Source organism: Parathielavia appendiculata (genome assembly GCF_033297405.1).
Source record: "Parathielavia appendiculata strain CBS 731.68 unplaced genomic scaffold N657scaffold_1, whole genome shotgun sequence".
Classification (NCBI taxonomy): Eukaryota; Fungi; Ascomycota; class Sordariomycetes; order Sordariales; family Chaetomiaceae; genus Parathielavia; species Parathielavia appendiculata.
Window position 1 is genome coordinate 1,508,407 of NW_026944220.1, and position 24,634 is coordinate 1,533,040.

The 24,634-nt window shown below is 54.7% G+C and overlaps 10 protein-coding genes and 1 non-coding gene across 11 annotated transcripts; 6 read left to right on the forward strand and 5 right to left on the reverse strand.

The window, feature by feature from the left end:
* The first annotated feature begins 922 nt into the window (after positions 1–922).
* N657DRAFT_608044 (uncharacterized protein) lies at positions 923–2,532 on the forward strand. Its single transcript, XM_062790257.1, has 6 exons — positions 923–988; positions 1,147–1,366; positions 1,434–1,476; positions 1,533–1,612; positions 1,669–2,026; positions 2,082–2,532. Exons 1-6 carry the CDS (start codon positions 979–981, stop codon positions 2,157–2,159), a joined length of 789 nt encoding a protein of 262 aa, XP_062652318.1. The 5' UTR covers positions 923–978; the 3' UTR covers positions 2,160–2,532.
* Positions 2,533–4,181: 1,649 nt separating this feature from the next.
* Positions 4,182–6,910, forward strand: N657DRAFT_639027 (uncharacterized protein). The gene has a single exon (XM_062791697.1). It carries the CDS (start codon positions 4,432–4,434, stop codon positions 6,559–6,561), a length of 2,130 nt encoding a protein of 709 aa, XP_062652319.1. The 5' UTR covers positions 4,182–4,431; the 3' UTR covers positions 6,562–6,910.
* Positions 6,911–7,974: 1,064 nt separating this feature from the next.
* N657DRAFT_629629 (Nucleotidylyl transferase) lies at positions 7,975–9,149 on the forward strand (the record flags this gene model as incomplete). The annotated part of the gene is made up of 6 exons (XM_062790905.1): positions 7,975–8,146; positions 8,210–8,304; positions 8,370–8,625; positions 8,679–8,702; positions 8,750–8,988; positions 9,039–9,149. 6 exons carry the CDS (start codon positions 7,975–7,977, stop codon positions 9,147–9,149), a joined length of 897 nt encoding a protein of 298 aa, XP_062652320.1.
* A 1,206-nt stretch (positions 9,150–10,355) lies between these two features.
* On the reverse strand, positions 10,356–12,228 carry N657DRAFT_686064 (uncharacterized protein). Its single transcript, XM_062796813.1, has 2 exons — positions 11,905–12,228; positions 10,356–11,850 (listed from the first exon to the last, which is right to left on the reverse strand). The coding sequence occupies exons 1-2, from the start codon at positions 12,060–12,062 to the stop codon at positions 10,479–10,481; spliced, it is 1,530 nt and encodes a 509-aa protein (XP_062652321.1). The 5' UTR covers positions 12,063–12,228; the 3' UTR covers positions 10,356–10,478.
* Positions 12,229–12,781: 553 nt separating this feature from the next.
* N657DRAFT_562126 (voltage-gated potassium channel) lies at positions 12,782–15,179 on the forward strand (the record flags this gene model as incomplete). Its single annotated transcript, XM_062788114.1, has 2 exons — positions 12,782–13,151; positions 13,207–15,179. 2 exons carry the CDS (start codon positions 12,782–12,784, stop codon positions 15,177–15,179), a joined length of 2,343 nt encoding a protein of 780 aa, XP_062652322.1.
* Positions 15,180–15,781: 602 nt separating this feature from the next.
* N657DRAFT_629632 (uncharacterized protein) lies at positions 15,782–17,023 on the reverse strand (the record flags this gene model as incomplete). The annotated part of the gene is made up of 5 exons (XM_062790906.1): positions 15,782–15,838; positions 15,911–16,146; positions 16,399–16,618; positions 16,673–16,834; positions 16,973–17,023. The coding sequence occupies 5 exons, from the start codon at positions 17,021–17,023 to the stop codon at positions 15,782–15,784; spliced, it is 726 nt and encodes a 241-aa protein (XP_062652323.1).
* A 1,945-nt stretch (positions 17,024–18,968) lies between these two features.
* Positions 18,969–19,856, forward strand: N657DRAFT_560659 (mitochondrial 54S ribosomal protein YmL16; the record flags this gene model as incomplete). Its single annotated transcript, XM_062787991.1, has 3 exons — positions 18,969–19,248; positions 19,314–19,427; positions 19,489–19,856. 3 exons carry the CDS (start codon positions 18,969–18,971, stop codon positions 19,854–19,856), a joined length of 762 nt encoding a protein of 253 aa, XP_062652324.1.
* Positions 19,857–19,967: 111 nt separating this feature from the next.
* On the reverse strand, positions 19,968–21,032 carry N657DRAFT_561326 (3(2),5-bisphosphate nucleotidase HAL2; the record flags this gene model as incomplete). Its single annotated transcript, XM_062788054.1, has 1 exon — positions 19,968–21,032. The coding sequence occupies one exon, from the start codon at positions 21,030–21,032 to the stop codon at positions 19,968–19,970; it is 1,065 nt and encodes a 354-aa protein (XP_062652325.1).
* Positions 21,033–21,592: 560 nt separating this feature from the next.
* On the reverse strand, positions 21,593–21,682 carry N657DRAFT_t18. Its single transcript has one exon. It is a non-coding gene; the product is annotated as a tRNA-His (tRNA).
* Positions 21,683–22,784: 1,102 nt separating this feature from the next.
* Positions 22,785–23,630, reverse strand: N657DRAFT_29312 (uncharacterized protein). Its single transcript, XM_062786646.1, has one exon. The coding sequence runs from the start codon at positions 23,572–23,574 to the stop codon at positions 23,005–23,007; it is 570 nt and encodes a 189-aa protein (XP_062652326.1). The 5' UTR covers positions 23,575–23,630; the 3' UTR covers positions 22,785–23,004.
* Positions 23,631–23,869: 239 nt separating this feature from the next.
* On the forward strand, positions 23,870–24,612 carry N657DRAFT_29346 (uncharacterized protein). The gene has a single exon (XM_062786647.1). The coding sequence runs from the start codon at positions 24,003–24,005 to the stop codon at positions 24,525–24,527; it is 525 nt and encodes a 174-aa protein (XP_062652327.1). The 5' UTR covers positions 23,870–24,002; the 3' UTR covers positions 24,528–24,612.
* The last annotated feature ends 22 nt before the right edge of the window (positions 24,613–24,634 follow it).

Here is a 24,634-nt window from a genome sequence, read left to right on the forward strand (position 1 = left end):
TCGCACCTTGCTTTTTCTGCGGATCTTTTCCAGCCCATTAAACTGTCGTCGCTGAAAGCTGAACCCGTTCGTCTTCCTTTCGAACCCTGTTGTACGAAGCAACGCCGCGACAAGGAGGCCCTGAACGATTCCCGCCCCTGAGACCGGCCTGGTCGGTCAACTTGCCGGACCAATGGCGGTTTTTTGGCGGACCCAAAGGCATCGTTAGCTTCAACGTTAGCTCCGCCGAACTTCTGGGCCAGGTCCCGCTGCAGTGGATGGTTGCCGGACTGGATGTGCTCGCGTGGGTCACACCCAGTGAGGTCCCATGTGGACAAGTCAAAACGTTATTGGTAGCAAGAGGCATAGAACCTCTCTACTGTGGTAGCGACAAAACACCTCTCCTCGTGTGACCGTGGTTTGGAGGTGTGTTTCACTCAACGTCCGTGGCAACGTGAAGCCGCTGGGTCTCGAGTGAACTCGAAGAGGATACCGTTCGGTGAAGTTCAGTACGACGGGACCAACAGGGAAGTATGTCGCTTGAGTTTGTCATTCAACGTAGAATCATATGTTGATGGGGAATGAGATGTTATTTCTTGCCATTGTAGACCGCTCATAATAAGGTTGACGTAATGAAGATTGTGAGCAGCGGTACCTCCGTATACAAAGTGAGATATGGAAGGAGAACGGAAGGCACCAAGGTCGGGAAAATAGCGCTGTCCTAAACCCTTTCCCCATTGCGACAAGAAACCGAAATTTCTCCGGTCGCCGAGCAGGTCACGTGGTCGATAAGGCGCCACAGTTGACCTTAACGCCCCAAGCCCCACTTTTCCGCGTTTGCGCCAGCCGCGAAGCCATCACCACTTCGATCTACACGGAGTAATCCATATTCGCGAATCTAGCAGATGCAGCTGCACTGCCAACGTCTCAACTTTGAACGAAACTTTTATTTCCGTCTACTCGCAGCATCCGACCTTGAGCCTTTGCCGGATCATCACAATGCCACCTGGTAAGCCTCTCATTCACGTCTTCTGCACTTCAGCGAACCCTGTTTCAAGGTTGAGTCGCGACTTGTCGCGTCACATCGCCAATCGGCCCTCTCTGCTTACCACAAATTTCTGAGACACTCTGCGCGAGAAGTTTTCGGTCTAACAATCAATTCCGCAGCTTTTAGCGACAACGAGGAACACTCGGACGTCGAGCCCGAGTCCGCCTCGACCAAAAACACCGGCGGCCGTGCGCGAAAGCCTGTCAAGTACGAAGATGTAACGCCTGAAGAATCCGAGCGCGTCTCGACAGACGATAAGAACGGGGTTGCGGCAGATGCTGGGGAGGATGAGGAGGCCGACGAGCCCGGCGAGGACGACGAGGAGCTGGAAGAGGAAGTGTAAGTGACGGGTGGAATCTGGCTGGCGCGAGGATTGGTGCAAGAGGTTGCTAACGCTGGGTAATAGCTACGTGGTGGAGAAAATCATGTCACATATGATTGACAATAAGGTGAGGCGCTGCTCGGATGATTGTCGCATATGGGCTCGGATCTAACGGACAGACAGGGAAAACCGCTATTTGAAGTCAAGTGGGAGGGCTACGAAAAGAAGTCGGATCGGACGTGGGAACCTGAGGAAAATTTGACGTAAGAGACGGGTCGATTCATGGCACGGTCCTCCGGCTGACTCTTTCCTCTCGAAGCGAGAACGCGTCTGAAGCTCTCAACGAGTACTTCGAGAGCATTGGCGGGCGCGACAAGCTTTATGAAGACACCGCCAACGTGCTGAAAAGAAAGAAGAGGGAACGGGCGTCGTCCACCCCGCAAGCGAGTACAAAGAGGTCGAAGAGGAACGGGGAGCACCCGTCAGACACGGAACCGCCAGCAAGCGTCAAGGCCGCGACCTGGAAGCCACCGCCGGGGAGTTGGGAAGACCATATCGTCAGCCTCGACGCGTGTGAGGACGAGGAATCGGGGAAGCTTATGGTATATTTGGAATGGAAAAATGGCAAGAAGACGCAGCACCCGACCAGCGTGATTTATCAACGCTGCCCCCAAAAGGTATGTCAGATGACACACATCAGCCCCGCCCTGCTGAGAAGCTCACCTGTCCTAGATGCTGCAATTCTACGAGCAGCACGTGCGCATCGTCAAAAGGGAACCCGAGATGGATGCCGCCGAGGCGCCCCAATGAAAGCCGGTTTTCTCAGCCCGCGAGGCTCCGGAGTAACTCATGGCAGCTACTTTTTCGAACATATTTCCACATCAGCAAGTGCCTCGGTCAGACCAGGCAATGGCGCGTTTCTGGTTGGGCGGCATGCCTTTCCAAGGTGATTTTTGGCGTTTAATTTCCGTCCCTGGTGGGAAGTTGACTGGCTCTCGAACTCTTCGCTTTGTGTATTGGTAGTAGGCGGGTTGCTTTGCAATCGAATCCGTCAAGTGAGTTTCCCCTGGGACAGTAAATACTCGGGTTGTATCTCATGCTGGATCTATAGGGCGTGTATCAGGCGTCATTGATTTGAGTTGATGTTTACTGCCATGATACGGCACACCTGGGAATTATCAACTCTCAGAGGACATCACAGCATCGACCGGTTTTCTGGTTTTTTCTGTCCGTCTCACGGTGACGCACTCGAGAACCCTTCCTGGCACCTGGAAGCCGGAACCCTGGCTCGATACCCTGACGGACAAATCAAAACCCCCGACTGCACAAAGAGGTTGGTCGGCGCCCCGCCGAGGTGGCACGTGCACGCCCATTTGGCCCAGGTCTGACGGTTGCGAGCCCTGCAGCTCTGCCAGCCTTCTCTTTTATTGACTTTTGGCAACAATCAGGTGGCGGGGCAACCAGCCCTATTTGATGCGGGCAACCCTGCTTGCGCGCGGGCAGCCCAACTTGACGTTATGCATCCTGTCTGTCTTAGTTTACGACTTTAACGACGTTACTAGGTTTTCTGTTATCGTCTGACTTGCTGCAATTGGTTTCGATTGCTGGCTGACTGTCCAGAAAGTCTTGAAGACAGGAGAGAGAACACAGCATCTGCTTTCGAGCGTTGGTTCCGCAAGCTTGCGCAGCTGAGCCTGAGCTTCTGAGAGCCCCGCAACGAAACAGCTGCTTCTTTCTGTGGGTTCTCCTCCTGCTTCCATTCACCAGGCTTCGTGCGGCTAACCTTTGACAGGCTTTTATCTCATCTTTCCGACCTGCCATCGTTAGACTCGAGGGATCAAGCTCTCGGTTGTCTTTATTTCACAGGACATCGACCCGACAACCAGCACCGGTTACCTACATCGCCGCCAACCGCCTAAACGGACAGATCAGGGCCAAAATTCCTACGCCGCACTGCCCTAAACACCGCATCTCGGCTCGGCCCTGTCGTCCCTCAAGCCCTCACTCCCACCGGCGTTTTTCTTGCCCTACCTGACTTCAAAAACGCAACAGTTCGAGGAAGTCATAAGAGGGTCGGGCGGCCGAAGCGCGAGCAACAACAAAGATGAAGCAAAACGATGTCATTGCCGTCATCATCATTGTGCTGTTCATCGTCCTCGCGTTGATCGCATTTGGCATCTACCACCTGGTCAGCGTGGCGCGGGACAATGTGCGCGGGACGGTAACGACGTCGTCAGCAAGCAGTAGTGATGACTTGGGGGATGATAACTAGAACGGGAGGGGAGGTGGCGTCGGGTGATTCTGAGGGGGCGGAGACAACTATTCGGACGACATCATGTCGTGAGTTGCAGTACGCTGTTGTTGGTGTGCGCGGTGTTCCACAAGGAGCAGCATGGCCGGTTTGAAAGGGGGAGGTCTCGCCTGCAATGGGGTGTTCATCGATCCAGGGCGACCCCTCACATGTTCTTGGTCATGAGAGACGGCGATGAGTACCTAATGACGACATATGGGCAGGTGGAATGTCGTTGGTTTGAGGCACTGCATACCACGGTGGGATGCACTTTTGGGTACACGGCGTTCTTGGGTTCATAAAGTTGAGCGGGCCAAGCGGCGGATCTATCTGGAAGGATGGTATGAAGCGATGAGAAATCTGTGAGATATCCATACAAGTTTGGATACACGGGACGATTTTGTATATAGATATCCCTACATGCAGCAGGCTTGCTTCGGCATGGGAGGCGCCAAATAAACAAGTTGAAGTTGAGGCTGAACTTTTTCCCGTTCTCATTGCATGTGTCGGAGTTGTTCAATGCTCGACTACCCTGGGTTACTAAGCAGACAGAATATCGTACTTGAACCGCCGTGTTCTACAATTTCAAACGAACAAAGGGCGGCATGGCATGAATGCTCCGATTTGTCGCCAGTCGCGCATCGATGCGCCCTTCGCGCGATCCCTTAGCGTTGGCATAGCTGATTTGTCAGACTGCGCGACTCAGCGACTGCAACATCCCGCCTCAAGCCACAGGTGCTCGACTGACTGAAGACAGTCATAAACGACGATGTCCAACTCTTCGATAATGCTATGGCATTCTTGCTGCTGCTGCTGCATAGTTTAATAGTCCACAGCGGTGCGAGCTTCTACCGACCACAGCCCCAGCTCCAAGACGTCGCCCTCTTATCAGAGTCCAACTTCCTCGGCTACCACCCCCTGCCAGAGATGCCAACGCTGCTCGGGCATTCCAATGGCTGGCACCCGGGCGAGCGGGCTGTTCACTCCCTGCTAAAAGTGCCCACGTCAAGCCGCCGGAATCCAACCGCGGTCGGACTGCCCGCGTCCTACGCTCACCGTGTTACTGTCTCGCCTCTCCTGGCCGTCGGAACACTTGACGATCAAGGCCAGCCGTGGACCTCGCTCTGGGGCGGCGAGCGTGGCTTTACCCAACCGGTAGCCCAAGGCCTCCTGGGCATGCAGAGCATAGTCGACAAGGCCCATGATCCGGTCATACGTGCCCTGATGGGAACCGCAGCTGATGAGGAGGTGTTCCAGCCCGATGACGACCGGATAATGAGCGGCTTGAGCATTGATCTCGAAAGCCGAGACCGCGTCAAACTGGCAGGCAAGATGCTCGTCGGCACTGTCGCTGGGCAGGCACACAACGATACCATTGGCGAAGCGCAGATTGCCATGATTGTTCAGGAGAGTATGGGGAACTGCCCCAAGTACATCAACAAGAAGGCCATCCGCGCTCATATCCCTTCCCCACAACTGGTCTCGTCATCCCTGCCGCTTCCGCCAGAAGCCCTGGCCTTGATCGAGCAGGCAGACATGTTCTTCCTGTCTTCGACAAATGGGGAAACGATGGACACCAACCATCGCGGAGGACAGGCCGGCTTCGTGCGTGTCCTCAGCAACTCGCCTGCTGGAAGCTCAGATGGCGGTGTGGCTCTGATCTACCCAGAGTACTCAGGCAACCGCCTGTACCAAACGCTGGGCAACCTGCACACCAATCCCCTAGTTGGCATTGTCATCCCTGATTTCACCACCTCCGACGTCCTCTACCTGACCGGCTCGACCGAGCTCCTTGTCGGCCCGGCTGCATCCTCAGTCATGCCACACACCAATCTCGCCGTCAAGATCACCGTGACCTCGGCCGTCCTCGTCAAAGACAGCCTCCCTTTCCGGGGCACGGCAGGCGAGCCGAGCCCGTACAACCCCCGCGTGCGTCGCCTCGCAACTGAACACCCACCGACCATCTCACACCAACCGCAAGAAGCCACCTCCCCGCTCGCAACAGCAACCATCCTCCGTCGCGAGCACCTCACACCCACCATAGCCCGCTTCACCTTTCTCCTGCAACAGTACCGCGGAAACCAGCCCTCTGGCAGCGACATCAGTAGAAAACAACCGCCGCTTCTGACCTGGCTCCCCGGCCAGCACATAACCGTCTCCCTCGCGTCCGAACTCGACCTCGGGTACAGTCACATGCGCGACAATGATCCGCAGAGTCTAAACGACGATTTCGTCCGGACCTTCACCATCTCTAACCCTCCACCTCCACCACCAGCAGCAGACGGTCAGGGTGCGGACAAGAAGGCGGTAGAAGTGCAGCTGACGCTGCGCAAGCACGGTCCCGTGACGGGCCTCTTGTTTTCTACACGACAATTTGGGGATAAGGGCACGGGGCTGGAGGTGCCTGTTTTGGGAGTCGGGGGTGGGGTAGGGGGGTTTCGCATTCTCGATGATGATGGTGCTGGTGGTGGTGAGGGTGACAGCAAGAAAGGAGCGCAGAAAGGAAAGAAAGCAGTATTTGTGGCGGGCGGAATCGGAATCACGCCGCTTCTGGCGCAGGCGCCGGGGATGTTGGCTGCGGGGAGGGAGATGGAGGTGTTGTGGAGTCTAAGGGCGGAGGATTTGGGGTTGGCGATCGATTCATTTGAGAGGGTTGAGGGTTTGGGCCGAGTGACGAGTGTTTTTGTTACGGGGATGGGTGAAATAAAGGATGGCGATGATCACCGGAAGGAGATGGTTGAGACGGTGAGGAAGTTGGGAGCGAAGGTGGAAATTAGGAGGATGCAAAGGGGAGATGTGCTTGGGGCGAGGAATGCGGCGAGGGGAACAAAGTATTTTGCTTGCGCCAGCCCTGAGATGCTGAGAACGGTTTTGGACTGGCTTGAGGAGGAAGAGGTGGTGTCTGAGAGTTTCGAATATTGATGGGTTGGTGTTCAGGTCAACTTCAGGGGGGTTCAGGGGTGTTTGGGCTGGCCTCTCGTTCACCAAGCAACTGCCTGGCTCGAGCCCATGGCACTGCGCAACCACTGTGCGTAAGATGAATACCTAAATTGCTTCAACATCCCGGGATCTTCAGGCGATTTTGAGAGTACGTATGGTAGTACGAGGATGGATTGTGAGAAGAGCGAAGCGGCGTTTATGTACCTTCTTACTTCGATCGCTGTCTCATTCTTTAACGATTTGATTTCTCTACAGTTGACGAGGACCGGGATGTGCACTTCAGAGATCGGGCAGCTGAGTGTGTGAGTCAACCCGTAATAGAAGAACGAACGCACGTTGAGGTTCTCAAGGAAGCTTCCCAACGAACCAGAGTTGTAATTGTCCGGAAATATCCAGCCCAAGAGCTCAATCCAGGTACATCTTACCTTAGTTCATAGAACGTCAAGGTACATATCTCGCCGAGGCGTCAGAATCTACAAGCGGGCGAGTCGCAAACACAGCTTCGGCGGGGCACTTCAGCCCCACCTCGTTTGCGGCTCTCGACCCGAAGTTTCATCTCCTAGGACTTCCATGGGGCCCTGAACAGAATCATGACGAGTGACTCGAGTGACTCGCGACTCGGTATCGGAGGCCTCGCCACAAACGCCTGGCAATAAGATGAGATTGGTTTGACGAATAGGTTTTCGAAACCTCTCTTCCCGCCGGCGGGATGCCTAGGTGCTTGTCCCCTCATTCGTTTCGAAACAGGAGGAGCTGTGTCACGACTTTCAAGAATCCAAATGAATTCAATCCGCAGCTTGCAAAGTCCCATTATTCACGACCCCGGCCACCGTATTTCTGCAAAGCAGTCATTAATTGCGCGAGTGCAAACGTGGGATGCGCCTTTTGGTTTGATACGCTTAACTCCGGTAACGGACTTGTAAGGCCAGGTACAGCACCAAAGCAAGCCGCCGACTCCCGATCTGATGCGTAAATTGTTAAGAGCATCCCACTGACTGAGCCCCCCGCGTCAGCGGCTTAATAAGTGGGAGATGGTTTCCGCAGCGCCTGCCTGGCCGGTCCCTGTCATCTCAATCTTCAATATCCACAGAGACCCCTCAGTCGAGAAAGAAACACGACGGCCTCCTTTGCTGACCAACGAGATCGTTGATTCCTATAGACAAAGCCGCTCCTTCAGTCGGAACCATATTTGCGCCGGCTTTCGGCGACAAGGCGACCTCACATTCCTGCATTACCGATCAGCTGCTCGGCAGCGTCCCGCTCCGTCCGGATTGACTGCCGTGCCCCGCATCCTCGGCTGAACATTTACGATTCCGCCCTCGCTGCGTTACCTGCCCTCCACGGAGCACCCGAACCACTCGTTCTAGACACCTCGGCCATCGCCAATTCTCCAAGATGACTGCTGGAACCATTGATTCGGGCACGCAGACGCCCGCGGTGCTCATCGAGTCGCCGGCCCTCGATGGCGCGCAGAACCCCTACACCTTCCCAACAACCAAGTTGAAGCGCAAGCAAACGCAGCCGGGGAAGACACCTCTGGTGCTGGTTGCATGCGGCTCGTTCTCTCGTATGTCTTCCGTGTGTCTCCATAGCTGGCCGCCGCAGCTGCTGACTGACATGATGAAACAAGCCATCACCTTCCTCCACCTTCGCATGTTCGAGATGGCGTCCGACTTTGTACGGTTCAATACAGACTTTGAGGTGTGCGCCGGATACTTGTCACCGGTATGGCGCCGATAATCTGCATGGGAAGTCGGGGCGTGTGGCTAGAAGCTGACGACGGGATGCAGGTCAGCGACGCTTATAAGAAAGTCGGACTGGCGCCGGGCTATCACCGCGTCAACATGTGCTCGCGCGCCGTCGAGCATTCTTCCTGGCTCATGGTCGACCCCTACGAGACGGTGAATACCGACGAAAATGGCCAGCCACAGTACGTTCCGACGGCCAAGGTTTTGCAGCACTTCGACCATGAGATCAACACGGTTCTGGGAGGCATTGAGGGCGCGGATGGGCAGATGAAGAAGGCTCGGATTGCGCTTTTGGCTGGTGAGTCAAGAATGGCATAGGGCGTGAAACAAATGCTAATATCACTTCCGCAGGCGCTGATCTGGTCATGTCAATGGGTAGGCTTGATCCAATATATTCATGCAACACTAGCTAACCGCACCAGGCGAGCCTGGCCTTTGGGCACCCAAAGATCTAGATACGATTCTCGGGTGCTACGGCGCATTCATCATTGAGCGTTCTGGAACCGACATCGATGAAGCCCTTTCTACGCTTAGGCAATATGAGAAGAACATTTGGGTCATCGGCCAGGTCATTCAGAACGACATCAGCTCGACCAAAGTTCGGCTGTTCCTGAAGAAAGACCTGAGCGTCAGGTACCTGATTCCGGACCCTGTTGTGGAGGTCGGTACCCCTTTGACAATCACATCTGATCGCTTGCTTACATGTGACAGTACATCGAGGAGCATGGGCTTTTTCAAGAACCAAACCCAAACAAGTCAAGGAGCAGGACACCAGAAGTCGCCGCTGCTGGGCCCTCCAGCCCGAAACCCGCCAAGGGGTGAACGAACCCCGTGGTCTGAGACGATCATTGATGCTTTACGATTTATTAGACGTAACGAGTCGCAGACGGAATGCTGCGTACGGAGAGCCGCACAGGCGCCGGGCCGCCAAGACATCGGACCAGGATGTGACGATGCTCAGCCCGCAGCACTTGCGGACCGAGCCCGGGTGTTGAGATACCCCGATACCCCTCGAGACGGAAGGCGTTGGGAGTTGGAAGGAACCTGAAGGTGGCGTCAGGGCCCGTGCAAGATTTACGCCGGGCCTTGGCTTGGATTCGCCTTCAATGGCTGCCATCATAATTGTGAAATCCCTTCTGCTATTTTGGTTATAGACGTAATACTGGTACAGAGAGAGGGGGGTGGTAATGAATAGGTGACGACGGCCTTCAACGTCCCCTGCTTGTTCTCTTGGATGACATCATCGGCGCCTTGTTGTCGTGCGTGCAATGGTTCATACTCTGGATTAGCTGACCTCGGTCGAGGATCTGGCATGGAGCTTGTGGCTTGCATGGTGCAGCGGTAGCATGCAAGCACCCGAGCCAATGCGTCCCGGTCCGTTGGATTGGGTCGGGCTGGTTGGGCCGCCATTTGGGTAGGGAAATGGATCCGTGGATGCATAGGCTGGGTGGCCATTGAGTCTGGGAAATAAGTCCTACCATGGACAAGACCATATTGAACATCATGTCCCCTTAATTGTCACATTTCTACACTCAATCTCCAGGTACATCAGAGTCGTCCATCCGAAGAACCACTGAGACATGGAAGATAGGCACATGACTGCCAGAATAGATGTGAATAGAACAAGAGAGTATGAATGAGGATACCTCGGACCTCGTCCAAATGAACAGGCATACTGAAGTCATTGCAAATTGATATTCTTCCCCACAAATTAAGCAAGGCCGGTTGTCTTGCAAACTCTCTACATCTCCAATGGATATTGATCCTCTATCCTCTATGATCTCCAGCCCAGTCATGTACTGCTTAATAGGGAAAAAGGTAAAAGCTCACCGGCTAACCCTCTTTACGGGCGCGTAAGAGAGGTAGCCGGTCACGAAACCCTCGGGAGGGTTTGCTTCACGGGGCAGGCGCAGGGGCGCGGGAGCGGCCGGACTTGGAGTCGATTGGTGACCACGCGGTCGTAACTAAGAGGCTCACCACCAAGCCCGGTGGTGACCACCGCTGTTGAGCATTAGGCCATTCAGTGGTAGTCGGTGAAATCAGAGAACTTGGACCTTCTGCATAAACCACTTAGTGGTGCTTTGGGCAGGCTTTTCATCCGAACTCCTCCTGTCTACCTATCCTGCCAGAACAATGAACCACAAGCTCAACTCATACAGAGTCGTCCCCGTCCCCACCAAAATCCTCCTCAATCCTCTCGCTCAACCACTCTCTCACAACCTCCTCCGCCCTGTCATCCAACCCGAGCCTCAACCCGCCCCGCTCTTCCTGAGCCTGCTGGGACGGGGAAATTTCGAACGTCTGCACCCGCCTCTCGAGCTCCCGTCTCCTCTCCCAGTCCACCTTCATCTTCCGACCCCCATCATCATCAGGATCCTCTACCACCTGTCCCCACTCCTCCTCCACCTGCAGCGCCGTCCCCTTATGCCTATTATCACGTTCCCTGCCCCGACCATACCGCCCATGCCCGCTCAGCTCGTACATGTCCACGCTCCGGAGCATCAAACCGGCCAATTCGCGGGCTTGTGCCGCAAAGCTGTTGCGCAGGGCCGTCTGCCTGCTGCTGCTGCTGCTTCGTGTAAGATTATGGTGTTGTGGGGTCGAGTAGAGGAGAAGGGTTGGCGGGATGCGCAGGACGGGACCGGTGTTTGAGGAGAAGGAGAGGGGAGGGTAGGTTAGGTAGCCCTTTCGTGGGGGCTTGAGAAGCTTTGCGCGGAGGGTTGCGCTTTCCAGGAGGTCTTCTGCTGACTCGGACTCTGAATTGGGGTCAGAATCTGAGGAGGGGGAGGAGGAGTGGTTGGCTAGGGCGTCGACTGCGGACATGAAATTTGAAGGAAGGGATGAGGTGGCGGTGGCGGTGAGCGGAGTGGTGAAGTCGTCTGGGACGTGGACGTTGGGTGAGTGGAAGAAGAGGCAGGGCGAGGCGAAGGGGTCGAAGAGGTTGTCCGGGGTGGAGAAAAGGGCTGGCATTTGGTGTTTCAAATCCGTGAAGATGCCCTCCTCTTCGACGGTGGTTGGCCGCTCCGGGTGCTCGCGGAGGAATTGGCTGAGAAGGCCCTGTTTCTTCCTCCTTATCATGGGCTTGGGGGCGTGGATTGGGTGATCCGGCAGGAACATGGTCCAGTTATATATGCCATTCTGGGCTATCAGACCGCGGATGGTCATGGAGTGACCTGTCACCGGCACGTAGGATTCGGTCAAGGCCAGGGCGGCGGCGAGGGTGGCGCCGAGGTACGACCCATGGACGTAGGCAGCCCGAGGGGTCGTGGAAACATCGGTGCCAGCGCCGAGATTGTCCTTGATCCAGGAGTAGCCGAAACTAATGTCGTGGAGCGGTGTGGGCCAGTAGAGAGGACCCTCCCGCCGGTCATCTCCCTCAAGGGCCAGCCATCTGTAGTTGATGACAGCGGTTGGGTAATCCTGGAAGCATGATGGTAGTGGAGTCTGCTCAGCCGGCTGAGAGAACGGCGGTATGAAGATGATTAAAGGGATGGTTGAGTTGTGCTTTGCGATGTTGTAGAGGCTGGGCAGGTATGTTAGACTGCGGATCGAGAAGCGGGTGTGAACAATAGCTCACCTCACGGTGATGTCACCTGAAGATGCGCATGGCACACGGACATGTTCGACCGAGGAGCGGGTGCTGAGTAACCTCAACCGGGGATTCCAAGCCTGAGCGACAAGCCAGCCTCTTGAGAAGCGGAGCCATCGCGACATTCTGTCCATGTGCCTAAGCATGTATCGCAAGGCACACCTTGCCTCGTCAGCTTCAGTTGAACCTCAACCAGAAAAAAGCTGGGTTCATTCCATGTTGGCTGGTGCGCATGAGAGCAGCTCATAACTTGAAACTCAGTCTCACATTGTGAAGGGCATCTAAAACGCAGAAGGACATCTGAGTTTAAAAATGCTGTTGTTATCCGCAAACTCTTGGCGTGCTAGCCAACCTCCATCAAAACGGCACCGTCTGGCTCGCTCATGTACGGTTCGAGCCAATCAAAATCCGCCCCCGGAGAATGTGGGCCTCTTTTGTAAGTGCCTTTGTTCAACGACCAAATAACTGCAACTAGACGTCATGGTCGTCCAAAACGCCGACTGGCCCAAGCTGGCAATCGTTCGCCTTACATTCCAAACATCTCGGCTCATATCAACCTTCTCCTTTGACTTATAGGAGGTTCAGCACTCGGGACAACGCAACCTATCCAATCGCCCATCATGAAGTCTAGTCTTACAACCTAGAACAGCGCTCGAGGTGGTCCGGGAGAGACCTTCGACCAATCCGGCCATACCATCATGAACGACGCCAGCGACGAGATTCGTGGACATGACTCCAAGCAGGAAGCAAGGGATTGGGGTCATCTGGACCCAAGGCAAGTCTTTTGGAGAGACCAAACACAGAAGAGAACATTCATCCCTGACCATTTTCCAGCCGTTGGTGGTTCGCCTCCTCGGCCTTTCCCATGATCGCTGGCACCCTTGGCCCAGTGGCATCCGCCTTCAGCATCTGCGCCCTCGTCACGCCATGGCGACAGAGCTTTCCCCCAGGGACCGACGTGGATGCTGCTCCCTTCATCCGCGACCCGCCCTGGTTGACTGCCATAAATGCCGTCCAGCTGTTCATCGCCATCGTGGCCAACATGGCCCTCCTGCTCAACATGACTAGGCGCCTCAGCTTCACAATCGCCCAGCCCGTCACCATCATCGGCTGGTACATCTCATCCTTTACTCTGATTGCCCTCACTGCCACTGGTGCCGGCCCCCTCGTCGTCGAGCCGGCCGACGAATTCATTTGGTCCCAAGCCTTCTATTACGGAGTCTACGCGGCCGTTGGTCAGTGACTGCACCCTTGGAGAGTCGATATCCCCATCTGACCATAGATGATTAGTCTATTTCCTGGTCGCCTCTCTCATGGTTGTCACCTACAAGGGTGCTTACCTCGGCCGCTACCCCAAAGACTTCATGTTGACCCCCAGCCAGCGGACGTTGATGCTGCAAACCATCATGCTCCTCCTGTATCTGCTTGTTGGTGCCCTGATATTCTGCAAAATCGAAGGTTGGGCCTACCTCGACGCTGTATACTGGGCCGCCGTGACCCTCTTTACCGTCGGCTTTGGCGACTTCTACGCCACCACCACACTTGGCCGAGCACTGCTCTTGCCTTACGCGCTCGTTGGCATCATCAGTCTCGGCCTGGTTATTGGCTCCATCCGCAGCCTGGTTCTAGACCGCGGCAAAACTCGACTCGGCGCTCGTATGGTGGAAAAGAAGCGCCGCAGGACTCTCCGGCGCATGACGCGGCTGGGCAAAGACGACATCCTCGTGCCCATCACGGATGACCCGCACACCTTATCGTCCGTCCGGACCGACGCCTCGGGCCTGACCGAATTTGAGCGGAGAGAGCGCGAGTTTGAGCTGATGCGCAAGATCCAGGAGGTCGCTCACCGTCGCCGTCGGTGGGTTGCTATGGGTATATCGACCGGCACCACATTGGTGCTGTGGCTGGTCGGTGCAAAGGTGTTCCAGGAGTGCGAGGTGCGGTACCAGGGGTGGAGCTACTTTGACGCCTTTTATTTCGCATTTGTCAGCTTGACCACCATCGGCTACGGGGATATTACGCCCGTATCCAATGCCGGCAAGACGTTTTGGGTGTTTTGGGCGCTGTTGGCCCTGCCGACCATGACTGTCTTGATCTCCAATGCAGGCGACACCATCATCAAGGGCATCCGCGAAGGAACAGATCGGGTCGCCACAGTCACCATTCTGCCCAGCGAGCGCGGATTTAAGAGAGACGTCAAGCAATTGCTGCGGATGCTGTCGTTCGGCATTCTTTTTGACGAAGACATTGAGCAAGAACCCACTGGGCTCCTCGGCCAGCCGCAGCGGCTCAAAGAGGCCATGGGCGACAGCAATAACAAAAGGGGTGACGCCGAACAGGAAATGCAACAAGACGAAGCCGACCTCGAGGCCGAAGGCGCCAACACAGCCGAAACCAGACAAAAGCGCGCAGACCGCGAACGCCTGGAAGAAGGCCATACCGCCGCAGCCGAAGCCAACGCGGCAGCAGAAACAGCCACCACACCACCCTCAACCACGAACACGAAAGTAACCTTCTCATCCCCCTCCCGCAAATCCAAACCCTTCCGCACAGACTCGACCGCCTACCACCACCACCACCAGCAGCAGCATCAACCCCCCTCCATACCCCGACAACAACAACAAACCCCCATCCCACCACCAATCCCAGACAATAGACATGACTACCACGTAACACTAATCGACGAGATCCGCCGAGTCACGGAGCACCTGAAACACCACCCCCCAAGGAAATACTCCTTTCACGAGTGGGCGTGGTATCTGCGCCTAATTGGCGAGGACGAAGCGGACGCGGAGCGGCATCGGCGAGCCGCGTTGCGCGCCAAACATGGCAAGGCGAAGAGTCTCGAGGGTAGCAGTAGGGGAAGGGGTACGGGTGGGGATGATGAGACGGGTTCGGAGAAAGGTGTCAATGAAGGGAACGACGGACAGGAGGGGCGGGAGAAAGGTCGTGTCATAAAGGAGGGCGGCGGGGATGATGGGAAGGGGGATAATGGCGATGCAAAAACGCCGCAGCGTGCATATGGTGGCGAAGCGATACCGGTCAGGGAGGGAGGAGAAGAAAAGGGCCAGGCGATGGAAAGGGAGACCGAAACTGCTTCCACACACTCCCCTTGCCTCTACCCCTGGAGCTGGGTCGGGGACAGGAGCCCGCTGATGGGCTCGCAGGAAGAGGCCGAGTGGATTTTGGAGCGACTGATTGCGCGGCTGGGAGAGGAGTTGAGGGCGGCTAGGGAGGCTCATCATCACTCTGGTGGTCAGTGAGTACTGAAATACCTAAGATACATTACATGCATGGTTTCTGGAGTTGCGGCATTCGGGTTGGCTTGGGAAATTTGTGGGTGGGGGAGTCTACATCGCGGATACCCCGATCGTGCATGGAGTCATTATCTACGTTAGTGTAGCTTAATTGGTACCAACAAAAATTGCATTTCGTCCTGCCCAGATTGATCAGTATCATGAAGGCGGCATTCATGAGACTTGCTCTCATGGGATGGTATCGTGGAGCTGAACCAATTGAAATCCTGAATATGGAGCAGCAGTAGGAGAGAGTGACAGAACCTCGTTCGACGAAGGGCGTTGGAGATAACCATATTTACCGAAACAAACCCCAGGTATCAATTGCATCATTGCACCATAGCTACTAGACGATGCGAATGTGTATCTCGCCGCCGAATGAACGATGAAAGATCTCAAGGTCCCGCCTTGTGCGCCAGCCCATGCATCATGCTGCTGATACCTAAATAGTATAACCGCCGAAACCACGCCCGCCAATGTAGATACCAAACGTCGTACTAGACCCGACTGAAGATAGAGAAAACGCCGCAAATGCCACCTTCCGTTAGAGTGAGGATGCGGACAGCGTCTCAGTCGCCGTGACCAGGCGGTCCATGTCTGACTTGGCGTTGGGGGAGCGCGGCGGCCTGTTGGCTTGAGAGTTGCTGGGGAGTTTAGTTGGCGTCGCTGAAGGGATGCAGGCTGTGTTGAGGACTTACTATTTGCTGCGAGAGAGAGCTGGACGAGGCGATGGCCGTCGATACCACTGCCATCAACGCGCCCATCTCGTCGTTGATTCGCTGGGATGCTTGATGAAGCGACTGTTCATGCGCGAGCGCAAACTGTGAGTTGCTCTCCAGGACGTTTGCCGGCAAACTGTGCAGCAGCTGCTGTAGGTCTTCGGCATGTTGGAGCCCGTCGCGAAAGGGTTTCGACGTCTTTTTCATTGCTTGTTCTAAGTCCCGTGAGAAATAGCTCTCCACCCTTACCAGCCCTTCGCTCAGGCGTCCTATGTGTGGCGTGGGCTGCTCGAGTTTCGTCATTGCTTGCCGAGCGCGGTTATCGGTCGTCCATGCGTTTCTGTAGTTCGGCCTCAACGGCGTCGGTGAGCTGGGCGATTACTCCTGTCAGTCGTTGATAGAGCAATATGTTCTGGGCTACGACCTGGTTAGTTTGGACTGCGACATTGATTAATCATGCCACTTACTCTTCTCGTTGTCTGCTTGCGCCGCCTCGCAGAACCACAGCGCCTTGGGGCGGTAGCTCACCCACGTGCTCCAGGCAGCATCCGACGCTGCGAGCGCCGAGAGACAAAGCCCAATCTCGCAGGGGCTCACATGCAACTGAGGTTCATCCCTCAGAGCGAGCTGGCTGAGCGAGGGCTCCCGGAATTTGGCGCCCTCGTTCGGTATGGCAAAGCTCCCGCGCTCAAGATCGCAGATGGCAAGACTAGCGGCTTACGAGTAGACAAAGTCGCGGACCTGCCGACCGCTGTCGGTAAGAATGGTCGCTTCATGCTTGCCGTTGACCAGTTGGCAGTTGTTGACTAGTATGCGGGCGGCAACGCGATGGCAGAGGGGCTCCGACTCGAGTTCTTGGAGCTCGCTGAGGGCGACAGCGTAGATGTTGGGTAAACGGGAGTTCTGCAGCAGTTCAGAGGGCTTTTAATTTGTTTGGCGCGGTTGTCCAAGGTTAGTCGCCCATCCACTCCCGTCTGCAGGATTGCGACACAGCCTACAGTGTGTAGCCCTCTTCCCGTTCCCCCATGAGGGACCAGTGACGCAGGGCATTGAGAGGGCCAGGAGGAGTAGGCGGGCTTGCACGTTGGTCATCGCGTGGCTATACTTTGAGCGAGTCGCAAGTGCAGTCGTCTTGAGAGACCAGGGTGGTGGCAGAGGATAATCAGTGTTGAAGATGTGGAAAGAATAAGCGATGAGCATGGGAACGATGGGCGTTGTGATTTATCGGGTGGTCGTTGAAGATTAGAAGGATGGGACGGCACCTGAATGCGCAATTTCCTAGAGATTTTGAGGCTAAGTCATGGCGACAAGAAAGGAAGGAGCATTTTGCTTCGTAGTGTGGCAGTTAACTTGGACTTCAACTCCTCAAGTTAGCGTGGATGGTTTCGCGATGCTTCGTGTCCTGGTTCAAAAGGAGGATGTTTCTTCCCTTGCCGCAGTCCTGCAGAGCTTGAGCAATGAATCACCTGACAACACTGACCGCCTACATGTTAAGAGTTGCCAAAGAGATTCAGGCCACAGGGTCTGGAACCATGACTTCTATCTGATTGTATTGTTGATCAATGACAATGGCTGCTGGCATGGTGCATTCAATCTGAATTTCCCATTGTAGCGCACTAGATCTGACTGTCCGCAGAGACACTATTCGACCAGGATCAAAGGCATTTCAAGTACCGGTAGCAGCAGTGGCAGATTTGGATGGGAAGACGACAATGCTGAAATGACATCACTTGGTCAAGGAACAATATTCAAGGTTTCAAGTTGATATGGTTGATTAAACGATGCATGATAATCAAGTAACGAGCCCCTTTCCGTCGCTACTGTATTGCTATCTGACTCTGGGCGCTTGTCGAAAAGAACAGTGACAGTCTCTGACAGCTATTGACGTGAACAAAGGGTGGATCATGAATGGTTTTAATAGCTGAGAGGCACCAGATTGTCTTGCTAGATCTTGAAAAACTACATATCTGATCACCGGCGCCGGCACCTGTCAAGGGCCGCGCACAGAGCCGGTCTTAGGGTTGGCTGATTTGGACTTGGGAGTTAATGTTTTATCACTTGGCGGCTTCCGTCTGAGACTCTAGTCGCGGGATCGCACATCGATTCCATGTCCTCCATGGGAACGAGTCGTCAGATCTATGGGTTGAGTACCATCTGATGTCAAATTCGAGGTGAGCGTAGGTCACTCTTACGGCTGGAGCGTCCGCAAGATGCAGGCGTAACAGAGTGCTGCCAGGACACTCTGGCGTAAGGTACATTATCATACCGGACTGCTCAACCGGTATAATCAGCATCATTAGACGTATCACATCCCAAGACCAGTGTCAGTTGAACTTCCTGAAGCGTCACATTGAGGCCGCTGGCTCAGGTCGCGGATGGCTAGCTTTGAGATGAACAGGCAGAACTCGGAAATTTTAAAGACCGTGTGGTGAGTAGCTTACCATTATACCCGACTGGCAAATATGTCCAGAGCGTGTGGAATGGAGACACCTGGACTGCTGGCATCTGACGAGAAGATCTCAACAGCTTTGATGGTCAGTTACTAGTATCTTAGGTACCGTATTTCCGCTTTAACTCAGCAATGATTTTCTGTTGAATGCACTCGGCCACAATGTTCCTTTTAAGTTTCCTCCCTAATGCCTCGTTACCAAGCTCTACCGAAAGAGAATGGGGGAGACAAGCTTGAGGTGGCCCTAAGACGCGATGAAGGTACCTATTCATAGACATAATTTGGCTGGAAGAGGTGGTCAACTCTGCAACTTGATTAAGTGGAATTCGAGATGGTGCTTGGGGCTCAAGTTGACGTTAGGATAAAGGTAAGTTATCAGAGGTTGATTTTAAGCTGCAGACATTTGAGACGAGGCTCGGCAATACACCAATGTGCTGTGTAAGGTAAGGTAAAGTCCTATCAAGTGTAAGGTACGTAAGAGCCCACTCCGGAACTAGCCGTGGTTCCCATCTTTTCTAAACCCCGGCCCGTCAATCGCATCAAAATCCCGATCCAGCACGTCGCGAATCCAGTCCGCCGTCACTCACAATGCTCGCACCAAGGACAGGGCGGCAAGCCCTGCATAGGGCAGTCGGAACCTCTCCCTCCCAAACCGTCATTCTTCCGGGTTTCCTTGTCCCCGCCGCCTTCCAGACCCCAACCAGGCGAAATTTCTCGGCGACAACAGCCCGCCCTTCCAAGCTTGGCAGGACGCCGCTCTCAATACCGCCGGGCGTAGAGCTTGCGATTAGCGACCTGTTTATCAAGAAGGATATGACGTCGTATCTCAAGACGTACAAGAGGAAAATTACAGTCAAAGGACCTCTGGGTGAGCACCAGTGTTGTGGTTCAGGGGCAAGGATTCTGGCTGGATAAGCAGGCTGACCTGGGCAGGGCAATTGGAGCTCGAGATCCCCGACTACGTCAACATCGAACACGATGCCGCCGCGAAGAGGGTAGAGCTGAGCGTGAAGGACCGGGACCAGAGGAATCAGAGGGAGATGTGGGGTATGGCATCGCGTCAGCCCAGAGTGCGGTTGAACCAGGGGGCTGACAAAATACATCGCAGGAACCACATGGTCGTACCTCAACAACTACATTATGGGTGTATCAGAAGGGCACACGGCAGTCCTGCGCCTCGTCGGTATCGGTTACAGAGCGACGGTCGAGCCGCGGCCCAAGCAGGAGGAATACCCTGGCCAGCAATTCGTCTGCCTGAAGCTGGGTTTCTCGCACCCGGTCGAGTTGGGCCTGCCCAAGGGCATGAAGGCCAGCGCGCCGCAGCCGACAAGAGTGCTGCTAGAGGGCATCGACAAAGAGCAGATCATGCAGTTCGCCGCCAACATTCGCAAATGGAGAGTGCCCGAGCCGTACAAGGGCAAGGGCATCTTCATCAACGACGAGACCATCAAACTGAAGCAGAAGAAGATTAAATAGAGGCGCCGGGGAGGATTCGTGTATCTTCAGCAGTCTTGTCCTTCACCATTTTTACGCGGCTGTATCTGTGCCATAGATATGTACATTACTAGGCCATGTGCGCGAACTCCGTCACAGCCCCAAAACATCTTGAACGGCCTTGAGGACCTGACTGTGGACTCCCGCCGGCGCTGCAATCACGCCGCTGTTGCTCGCCAGCGTTCTTCCGGCGCCAAAATCCAGACGCTGGCCCTTGGTGTCCGTGACCTGGCCGCCTGCCTCCCGGACGATCAAGTCGCCTGCGGCATGGTCCCAAATCTTCTCCTGGTACGTCTTGGACGTCGGGAGGCGCAAGTAAATGTCGCCGGCTCCGCGGGCAATCGAACCGTATTTGGCCTGCGAGTCCATCCTGACGCTCGGCTTGGTGATTCCCAACTTCTGCGCGATCTGCGCGGCCTCGGACTGGTTCGAGTGGCCCGCCTCGACGCTCTCGCAGAAACTCGCGTTCGCCATATCCGCAATATCCTTCATCCGGATCTTCTTCCCTTCCTGCAAGGCACCCGTCCCCAACGGCCTGCTCCACGCCCCCTCCCCAACCACCGCCGAGAAAATCACCCCGCGCCCTTCCTCATCCGTCTGGTTCTCCCCGATCCCCACATCCAACGGCGCCTCGTCGTCCACAGGCAGGTTAGGACACCCGAGCACCCCCACCTTTACATCCCCGTCCTCCAGCAGCCCCAGCGCAATCGCGTACTGCCCGCCCCTCAAAAATCCCTTGGTCCCATCAATCGGATCGATAGTCCACACCCGTCCCACCCTACCACCCGCGCTCTTCCCGCGGTCAAGGACATCCAACAGATCCGCCTCGTCCCTGACGCCCCTTCCCAGCAGCCCCTCAGCCGCGACATCCTCCAGCTTGGTCTCCCTAACCAGCCCCCAGATCATACCCCTCAATTTCGCATCCTCCCGCAGCGCGGATGCCTCCTCCTCGGCGACGATGTCGTCGTGCGGGAAGTTGTGGCGCAGCGCAGAAATGATGAGCGCCTGCGCGCCGAAGTCGCCAATCGTCACGGGCGACGCGTCGTCCTTGGACACGGTGCCCTTTGCCTTCTCGCGGAAGACGCGCTTGGTCAGGATAGCGGCGCGCTGCACCGCCAGCTGGGCGATCTCGAGCTCGCGCGCGTAGATGGTGGTCATGGCGGTTGGGGTCTCGCTGGTAATGAAGGTGGTTGTCGTGGTGGTGGTCGCGGCGGCGGGTGTGGTTGATGGGATGTGGTAGTGGCGGGTGAGGTGAGAGAGGTGGCCTAAGATGAGGTTCAGGCGGGGAAGGACGGGAGAGGTGAAGATGGCCAGCGCAAAGAATAGGAGCGAAAGGACGACGGTGAGTTGGAGTTTGGGCTTGACAAGCTGGCTGGATTTGGATTGAGGTGGTTGCCCAAAGTAGGTCATCGACCTGGACAGTGAGGGATTGATTGCTGCTTTATACTTGGAAAATCCACTTCTTTGAGCTGCTCCATCGGTGGATGTCCGTTGCCGGTGCCCGGTGCCCCGCACTTTCGATGTTGAGGGAGCCGCAGGATTAATGGTGACGTGGGGCGCGAGTTGAGTCTCCACAGAAGTGTCAGCTTTGCTCGTAAAGCTTCAAATTACATGCAGTACCTTCCACAAGAGTCTCAGGTGGCAGTGAGGTCATCGCGAGTCCAAAAGAAAAGTCGTCTCTTCTACTCGGATGTACCGAGTATAATGTCCAAAAGTAATGGGATAACCAGGAATCGAACCTGGGTCCTCTCGGAGGTTGAGCAAATCACAACCACAACGAGAAGTACTAACCACTATACTATTATCCCAGGCCTGAAAGCTTAGCTCACGTGACCATCTTTGAACGTTCTGCCCTAGCACTCTTACCCGATGCTCCTTTGTAACGAGTTGATGATCGAACGTCAACGACTTGGATGTAGTTAGCGTGCCGAGGCCTTTTAGGCTTCGTGCCTCCGGGCGAAATAAATTCCTTCCATCCATCCAAACCTATGCTCCTGAGATCGAAATGAATTCTCGAGATGCTGAACTGAGGTAACCATTACACTGGAAGTAATATAGAGTATATTCAACCAAGCAATTTTCTCACCAATAGAGGCTTGTTTACTTAGTAAGGGGTTTTCTGATTTGGAAGTTTTACTTTCAGAGCTAAGCTCGAGTCTAAGAAAGGCACTTCTGATCATATTATAATTAGATATCAATCACCTCAAGCATTCTAAGCTCCAAGCTTACAGTTACTCGCTTGCTTCACAAGCAGCTTAAGACATAGAACACCTTTGTTATTTGAGTCAGATTTCATCCTTCTATGCTGGCTGAGATGTTCCTCACCGCACTATCTTAGGTAAGGTAGATCTCATCGTTCTTGGCATCTCAACGGTTCTTGCGTCACTTTTGCTGTCTAAGTGAGATCTATATACTTCGCCCAACCAAGTCGCTCATTTTCTTTTCTGTGAGTAGCTTAGAATGAGGTAACCCTAAAACTACTAGAAGCAAGAGTGAATGTTGTCTAAGTGAACATAACGTGGCTTGCGAGAAGTGGTTTTGCTATACTGTTTTAGAACCAATAGAGATAGATAACTTAACTGGATAAATTTTTGCCGGTAATCTCCTCGATATACTGTAACTGCCCCTCGAACCCATGAAGTGGCCTGAAAGAATAGCTGAAGACTCCGAGTTTCTCCCGTTGGACGCATTTAGATAGTACATGGAAACTACTACTTAGTCTAGTGGGATGATGTGGATCGGATTATCTGTGACATCTTTATCCTTTGTTTGAGGTTATTGACATGAGTTGAAGTAATTCAGTTCAGCTGGCAGTCAGTCATTCTGGACAACACAGTCAACACGCCCTCTGATGTAGGCGGCTTATGGCGGACCTGAGCTAAATTATCGTTTTGAGTCGATTCCGATGAAATAAAGAGGGTGAATAAACATGGCAGTCCGAATGTGAACCATTGGCCAGGCGTATACACGGGCTCTTCAGACAGCAAATGTGAGAAACAAGGGTGGGCTAGGTTATCCGATGAGAATACGCGTAGCAGGAGAGGAGCAAGAAGTGAGAATCTCTGGGTACGAATGCATCCACATTGTGTGGTGGGCCATCGCCTGGTCCGCCCCTCTTCCTGTCATGCGGCTAGCAGCCGATGAGCCGTCCAACCTGGAAAGAAACCGGAACATTTGACCAGTGACCTTCCAGATGCGAAGCTGCTTGATCACTGGCCGGCTCTTCGCTCGCTCGAGACTTGCTCTGAAACAAGGCTGCCAGTGCCCGTCGAAGGATAACAGCTGGTGCGACTTTTGACAGGTCGAATGCGTTGTGTGACTGCGAACCCGGTTTCGATGCCAATTCCGAGCGAGGCAAAGAGTCGCGGCTCGATGCAGACTCGGCACGAACGGCAACGGCAGTGGTTGGTTCTGGGTTATGTAGGCAAGGGGAAAGACAGCCCAACCGCCTGAGCTGCAGCGCATCCGGGAGATGAGTCGTACAACCTGCTCGATATGACGGTCTATCGCTTCTCGGATAGAGAGACATGAGATGAAGCGTTCCTCTGCGCATCGGGTCGGTTTGATGCTTGATGATGCCCGGATTACCTACTGTGTAGGTACTTGTACAAGAAGGGTAGCGTAGCCCCACATTGGCGGTTCCAGAAGCGTGGATTGAAAACGTGGAACATCGGATGCAAAGGCACCTGAGAGGCGACATGGAGTTTTCTGGCCCCGGGCATCGGCTTTTGTGATGAGAGCAGCTGAGAGTGTTGGTTGCCTTGGGCGGGGAAGAAGAGCTTTCCGTCCCATCCTCTTTTGCGGTCTGCCATTCTGCCCCGCATCCCAGCCTGATCCAGGCTTGATGACACCCCAGATCATTCTTACATACCTTGATGATGACGAGATGATTCAGGCCCTACCTAGCATAGATATCGCAGCGGCGCGCCGGAAGAAAGAGTTGGGGTCTGATCATCGCGAGCTGCGGTACCTGAATTCCGCATTAGGCTTCCCTGTCTCCATGTGTCTAGGTCGAGTCAGCACAGGTTATATTTACTCAGCAGCAGCGAGTTATTCCGTATTCATTTCCTTTTCTCAGCATCAGTATCGAACAATTAACATAACTAGGCCCCGCTCAACACATGTTGCATGCACAAGCGGCGCCGAGATCCTCAGACACCGCTAAAAGAACCAAAAGGGGCAGTGGTGCAGCGGCTGGGCAGCAGACCGCCGATCTATCCAAACTCGGCGCCCCGAACGGTTGCCCCCCCAGCACTTCCCCATTCTCCCTCCTTTCTCCTCCTCCCCCTGCACGCTGGATTGCAACAATCCGCTTCAAGGCGCTCTTTGGCTGCCATCAGTCACTGGCTCAATGTACTAATTGGAAAACTCTGCTTTACACGTTCATCCGCACCTCGTTCTTTCATCTGCCCTTCTTTTGCGAATTCGGGCAGTGCGAAGGGGGGCGAACAAAGCTCAGCACGGCCGAGACTCCGCTTTGCACAAAAGGCCTTGTGGATACGGGCGATTCCGCTTTCCCCTTGGCCTTCTCAGTTTTGCATCCTGCACCGCCAACAGAGACACTTTGCAGTGTGCGACCCACCCCGCCAGATCCGCCCCCGAATCGTCCTGCAATCAATTCTGGCGCTCTATGATCATCCCATCGGCATCTAACAACGAGACTTCCGCGCAAGAGCCCGATTTTCCATTAGAGCTACCAATACTCTCCCTACACTGAGCAATCTTCTTTTGCCATTCGCGACCGTTTTGTCGGGGCCGCT

What these genes read in the sequence shown, in the direction of transcription:
- N657DRAFT_29346 (XM_062786647.1), top strand. Translation starts at nt 24,003, where the DNA reads ATGCACAAGCGGCGCCGAGATCCTCAGACACCGCTAAAAGAACCAAAA.
- N657DRAFT_608044 (XM_062790257.1), top strand. An exon ending in GAGGAGCTGGAAGAGGAAGT is followed by an intron (nt 1,367 to 1,433) that starts GTAAGTGACGGG and finishes GCTGGGTAATAG; the next exon opens with CTACGTGGTGGAGAAAATCA. An exon ending in ATCAACGCTGCCCCCAAAAG is followed by an intron (nt 2,027 to 2,081) that starts GTATGTCAGATG and finishes CACCTGTCCTAG; the next exon opens with ATGCTGCAATTCTACGAGCA.
- N657DRAFT_686064 (XM_062796813.1), bottom strand. Translation starts at nt 12,062, where the DNA reads ATGCTTAGGCACATGGACAGAATGTCGCGATGGCTCCGCTTCTCAAGA. An exon ending in TCAGGTGACATCACCGTGAG is followed by an intron (nt 11,851 to 11,904) that starts GTGAGCTATTGT and finishes ATACCTGCCCAG; the next exon opens with CCTCTACAACATCGCAAAGC.
- N657DRAFT_639027 (XM_062791697.1), top strand. Translation starts at nt 4,432, where the DNA reads ATGGCATTCTTGCTGCTGCTGCTGCATAGTTTAATAGTCCACAGCGGT.
- N657DRAFT_29312 (XM_062786646.1), bottom strand. Translation starts at nt 23,574, where the DNA reads ATGTCGCCTCTCAGGTGCCTTTGCATCCGATGTTCCACGTTTTCAATC.